This window comes from Mustela erminea, chromosome 7 (assembly GCF_009829155.1).
Source record: "Mustela erminea isolate mMusErm1 chromosome 7, mMusErm1.Pri, whole genome shotgun sequence".
Taxonomy (NCBI): Eukaryota; Metazoa; Chordata; class Mammalia; order Carnivora; family Mustelidae; genus Mustela; species Mustela erminea.
In genome coordinates this window covers 92,175,263-92,181,458 of record NC_045620.1, presented here as the reverse complement: position 1 = coordinate 92,181,458, position 6,196 = coordinate 92,175,263, and the positions used below count along the sequence as shown (strand labels likewise).

General features: G+C 43.5%; 1 protein-coding gene across 3 annotated transcripts in view; it reads left to right on the top strand.

Moving 5' to 3' along the window:
- M1AP (meiosis 1 associated protein) overlaps positions 1–6,196 on the top strand; it is a 79,172-nt gene that overhangs the window by 2,230 nt on the left and 70,746 nt on the right. Inside the window, exons 1-3 of one of the 3 annotated variants that reach the window (XM_032352563.1) lie at positions 963–1,011; positions 4,080–4,121; positions 4,282–4,573. In XM_032352563.1, the coding sequence (XP_032208454.1) occupies positions 4,334–4,573 (240 nt within the window). In that variant the 5' untranslated portion in view covers positions 963–1,011; positions 4,080–4,121; positions 4,282–4,333. Of the gene's footprint in view, positions 1–947; positions 1,012–4,079; positions 4,122–4,281; positions 4,574–6,196 lie in introns of those variants that run through there. The other 2 variants (XM_032352562.1, XM_032352565.1) reach the window with 2 other exon arrangements.

Here is a 6,196-nt window from a genome sequence, read left to right as displayed (position 1 = left end):
ATGTCTTTTTCTTTCCATTATCATCATAGTTCAGGACCTTATTATTGCTCACCTACACTGTGCAATAGTTTCATTTAAAAACAACACAACAAAACCTGCCTCCAATCTCTCCCTTTCCAGATTGCCATCAGGGTAATCTCTCTAAAGTGCCCATTCTGGTTTATTCATTCACTAGTTATTGAGGACCTACTATGCGCTAGGCATTTTTAAAGTACCAGAGGTAAAAAGAAGATTAAGATACAGTTTCTACTGCTCGCTTGGGCAGCACATATACTAAAATAGTGACAATACAGAGAAGGGTAGCATAGCCCCTGAGCAAAGACACACAAAACAGGGTTCCCGATTTCAAATTGCTTAGTCTACAAGGGAAAATAGACGTTTGAGATTGATATAGCAAACTACCAGGACACTCCTATCTCCACTGGATTTTGTCAAAGGTACTGTAAGAATCAACAGCAAGCAAATGAGAATGAGCGTGAGTAGAGAGGGGCAGACCCTCTTGGAATGTAGAGGTTTGAAGACCTGAAAGAGCTTCTAGAGAGTAGACTAAACTCCATCAGGGCAGGGACCATAGTGTGTCCACTAAACCGCAAGCCTAGCACAGTGCCTGACACGTAGTTTGCCCTCAACAGGTGTTTATTGGATAAAAGAGTGACTGACTAAGTGAATGAATGATGTGGAAGATAAAGGTTAAAGCTAAGGACACAGTGGGAATGCCACTGGCATGTGGCGGGGGCGGGGGGGGGCGTTACTGGAATATTTAACTGAGGGTAGAAGTTAGCTAACAAGGAAGTATCAAGTTTAGCATAGCATTCTCAACAGAGATCCAAAACTCTACCTCAGGGCCAAAGTAGAGCCATTTGCCTGGAGCCCAAGGACTGGGGAGACTGTGGTCCTGAGGTAGACCCTGAGGCGGCCCCTGAGGCTGCGCGCGCAGCTAGCCGCACTGCGCAGTCGCCGCCCTCCTCACCCGGCGTGGCGCAGGCAAGCTTCGAGAGCCAGGAGGACCAGGTAATGGGGCCTCTGTCTTCCCAAGGAAGTGGGAACACCCTCACTCTTCCCTGCCTCTGGGCAGAGGAGGACTGAGGGCCTCAGTGGGAGGACGGCGCCGAGGGTGCGCGGGGGAAGAGCGCCTCGCAGGGTGGGCTTAGGCTGAGCTTGAGCCACCCTCAGGCAGGTTTTGGCGGTCCCGGCAGGGGCAGCACCAACGCCCATTGTGGGCCCAGGCCGCCTCTCCACTCACGTGTTGGAGGACCTGATCGCCACCTCGACTGGGCGGGTGCTCCCAGGCCTGGGGGCTGGCCTGCCAATCCGCCTGCACAGTGGGCGCGGTGCCTAGGCCCCTCGACGCTTTGTGGAGGAGCCGACAATGTTTGAACCTTTTGTAAAGTCAAGAAAACAGTGGCCCTTTAGGGTCAAAAAACTGTTTTGATTTTTTTCTATTTCTGTTAGTTAATTTTTATTTATTTATTTATTTTTATGAAGAAGTGCCTCACGAAGGCGAAAGTCCTTAGGATTCAAGAAATTTTAATGCGGCCCTGCAGGAGGGAGAACCCTTGAATCATTTTTCAGACACTGGGTCATAAGAGCTATAAAGCCATAGTATATATACTACTGTGAGGCAGTAAAAAACCAATAAAGACAACTTTTTAAGCTACAAAATCATAAGTATCTAAGACAAAAATTTTAACAAAAGATGAGACCTTTGGGAAAAATTATAAAATTGTATATTCTTTTAGATTTTCCGTATGTACAATCATATCATTTACAGACAATAACAGTTTTCTTCCTTCCACTGCAATGCATTATATTTACTTATCTTGCCTTATTGCTACCTTCACTACAGTGTTGAATAGAAGTAATGAGAGCAGTCCTCTTGTCTTGGATGAAAACTTTCAACATCACCATTAAGAATGATATTTGCTTTGGGGGCACCTGGGTAGTTCAGTCAGTTAAGCATCCGACTCTTGATTTCTGCTCAGGTCATGATCTCAGGGTTGTGAGATTAAGCCCCGTGTGGGGCTCTGCTCTAGGTGTGGATCCTGCTTAAGATTCTCTCTCTCCCTCTACCACTCCTCCCCAAAAGATACTTGCTTTAGATTTTTGTGAACATATTTATGAGATTATTTCTATCATCTGTTCCTGGTTTAAATCTTTATCACGCATGAGTGTTAAGTTTTAACAAAAGTTTGGGCGCCTGGGTGGCTCAGTGGGTTAAAACGCTGCCTTCGGCTCAGGTCATGATCTCAGGGTCCTGGAATCGAGTCCCGCATCAGGCTCTCTGCTCAGCAGGGAGCCTGATTCCTCCTCTCTCTCTCTCTGCCTGCCTCTCTGCCTACTTGTGATCTCTCTCTGTCAAATAAATAAATAAAATCTTTAAAAAAAGATTTTACTTGAGAGAGAGACAGTGAGAGAGAGCATGAGCGAGGAGAAGGTCAGAGGGAGAAGCAGACTCCCCATGGAGCTGGGAGCCCGATGCGGGACTCGATCCCGGGACTCCAGGATCATGACCTGAGCCGAAGGCAGTTGTCCAACCAACTGAGCCACCCAGGCGTCCCTAAAAAAAAAAAAAAAAAGTTTTAACAAAAGTTTTTCTGCATCTAATGAGATGAGCATATCATTTTTCTTATATAATCTTTTAATGTGATGAATTACAGTGACTGTTTAACTTTATATCAACGTTTTGTTCTTGTAGTAAACCCAACTTGGTCATGATGTATTACTTGTTTTATGTATTGCTGTTTTCAGTTTGTTTGTATTTGTTCAGGAGTTTTACATCTAGGTTTGTGGATGAGGTTGCCCAACAACCTTATAATATTCTTATCTGATTATGGTAGCAAAGGTTATGTCAACCTAGTAAAACTAATAGAGTGGTAATTCTCCTATTCTCTGAAAGACTTTGTTTAACATTGCAATTCTTGGTCTTCGAAAATTTGATTGAACTCTTCAGTGGAATCAGGCAGCCCTGTAGTTTACTTTGTGGGGAGATACTTGACTACCAATTAAATTTCTTCAATAGTTACAACTATTTAGGTTTTTAAATGTTCTTTTTGATCTAGTATTAGTTAGATATATTCTTACAGTGAGTTTTCTACTTTATCAAATTTATTGGCATAAAGTTATAAATTACATCTTTCCATAATCCTTTCCATTTACAATTTACAGCATTTACCAATACATACGGATGTCCCCTTCTCAGTCCTAATATTGGTTCTATGTTTTCATTGTTCTCCTTTCCGAGTCTCAGCCCTGGGGATAGATGTGAATAGCCAGAAAGAAAGAAAACAAGGGTGTTGGAGATAGAGAAAACAGTATGAGCAAACACACTGAAATGAATGGTATATTTGGTTTTAGTCAATGAAAAGCTTAAGGTGAATAGCCTTAAGTAAGGCTGAAGGTCAAGTCATAAAGGGTCTTGAATGGATCTTGTGGGAGAAAACTTGGTCATATTTTTATGTTTAAGAATTACTATGTACCAAATAAACACTGTGCTAAACATTGGTAGATAAAGTTGACAAGACAGGTTCTCTAGTCTTGGGAAGCTCACAATGTAGTGGGAGAGGCAGTTGTAGAAACAAATTATAGAATACAGTACAATAAATCCTGAAAAAGAAATAAAGTTAATTGACTGTCTCTGCTTGACTTATTTCACTCAGCATAATCTCTTCCAGTCCCGTCCATGTTGCTACAAAAGTTGGGTATTCATCCTTTCTGATGGAGGCATAATACTCCATAGTGTATATGGACCACATCTTCCTTATCCATTCGTCCGTTAAAGGGTTGTTAGAGAGGAGAAGGGAGTTGGGGTAAATTGGAAGGGGAGGTGAATCACGAGAGACTATGGACTCTGAAAAACAATCTGAGGGGTTTGAAGTGGCAGGGGGGTGGGAGGTTGGGGTACCAGGTGGTGGGTATTATAGAGGGCACGGATTGCATGGAGCACTGGGTGTGGTGAAAAAATAATGAATACTGTTTTTCTGAAAATAAATAAATTGAAAAAATTAAAAAAAAAGAAATAAAGTTAATGAGAGCATATATTTTGAGGCTGTAATTTAGCCTTTGTGTCTCTTTTTGTTTAGTTCCACTCAGCATCTGCAAGCACTCTCAGCCTTACATTACAGGTAAATATGGAGATCCCTTGGGAGCTGTTAAGATGGGGCAGAGAACCTGAGTTAGTACCCAGTCTGACTCCTTTCTAAGTTCACTAAGCCTATGTTCATCATTTCAACCAAGCATAATTCAGTTTTATGAAAGCCAGTGATTTCTCTTTCTTCCTTGTAGGTATAGAGAATATCCAGGTAGCGGCTGCAGTTCCACCTCTGGTCTGGTTACCATGTATCATGGGCGAAGCACTGGTAAAGGACCCACCACTCCCACGCAGATGTACCAGCAACCTCCAAGGCTTCTCATTGTGCAGATTGCTCTACCATCCTGGGCTGACACCTGCTCCAACCTCTGTGAGGCTCTGCAGAACTTTTTCTCTCTAGCCTGCAGCTTGATGGGCCCCAGCCGCATGTCCCTCTTCAGCTTATACGTGGTACAAAATCAGCACGAGTGTATCCTTCCCTTTGTGGTGAGTATATCTATATTTGATCATTTTATCCTGAAAATAAATATGAGGTTTGTGGGGCAGAGATCACAGTTATTATTACTTACAGTAATAACTATGCTCATACCTCATGCCCAATACCCCACAGGCAATGCAGGAGAGACAGATGTCATCCTGCACACGAAGGGTTTATGTAGAGGCTGCTTTTAGGCCACAGGCTTGAGCAATGGAAAGTTGATGAAGGCAGAAGGGCCCATAGCCACCACCTGGCTGAAAACAGACAAGCCCATCAAACAACCCACCTCAAAAATATCCATAAGACCTAATTGACCAATGGGCTACTTAACCAGACACAGCTACCAAAAAAGGGAAGATTCCATACAACCCATACATCCTCACGTTCCCCATACATTCTCACCTTCCCACTTTAAGTACAGCCCCAGTCACTGCCTCCATGCAGGCAGTCTCTCCTTTGCAGTCCTGCCCACTGCTTCCTTTTGGGTGTATTTAATAAACTTCTGTCTCCTTTGTCTGACTCACCTGAGTGTCAGGCTTGGCTTCCACCTGATTGTCGTCCTTATATTTGGGGGCCCCCATCTGATTGAGAGAGACACCACAGTTTATACTGCAGAAGAGGAACTCCATAATTATTAATCTGAGAGTAAAAATAGGTCACATCTTGCCCTGTTCCACTCCTTAGATGGAGAGAAACCTTGGCATTTACAGTCCTTTGGAATGTAAGCAACCCACTCCTTTCATCCCCCTTTGAAAAGCAAATACAGGGAACTAAGTCAAGTGTCTTCAGAGGTCTCTGGCTAGTAAATCACCTTTTAATTTACAAGACTTTTCCTTTAACCGAATTTCTAGCTTTCTTTGATCAGAAAGTCTAACTATGAAGACACATGAAAGTATTTACTCTACAGTTCCCTATAGGATTCAGGTGAAAAACCCTCCAAGATTTCAGAAGGCAAATGCTGGGCCCAGGGTTAGGGGGTGCTTTTATGAAGCTTTTTCAGACAACTGTCTCTCCTCCTCCTCAAAGAAATCACTAAAAAATATTTTTAAATGCAAATCTTCACTTATATAAAGTTCAGAATCACAGGGATGGGAAAGACTTTAGAGGTTCTAGTGCATCCTTTTCCTAAGGTCACCATGCTGCTGGGATAGTCAGAGAAGGCCTAGTGGAAAATCACAACTTTTATCTCTACCTGGTGGGAATAAGACCTCCTCCCTCTAGGGTCTATGGAAACAACAACAGAGCCTAGACTCCAACCCACCTACCAACATTAACTGGATATCTCTGCCCCTCCCTGTAGAGGTGTTGTCTGAGGAGACGGATTGGAGGCCCTTGGGAGCTGCAGTAAGGTGTGGTGTCTGTCTCAGTCGTATGGAGACCCCCAAATAAGCAAACCTATGGAGTGGAAGTGGGCATGGGCGGTGAGGATGGAAGTGGGCATGGGCTGTGAAAGGATTCACCGGAGACAGAACAAAGGAGATAGAAGTTTATTGAATATGTCCGCAAGGGATCGGGGAGCAGGACAGAAAAGGAGACTTCAGCAAGAAGGCAGTGAGTGGGACTAGACTTAAAGCAGGAAGGTGAGGAGGTATGGTGTGGTATAAAATTTTCCTGTTTTTGGTAACTGTGCC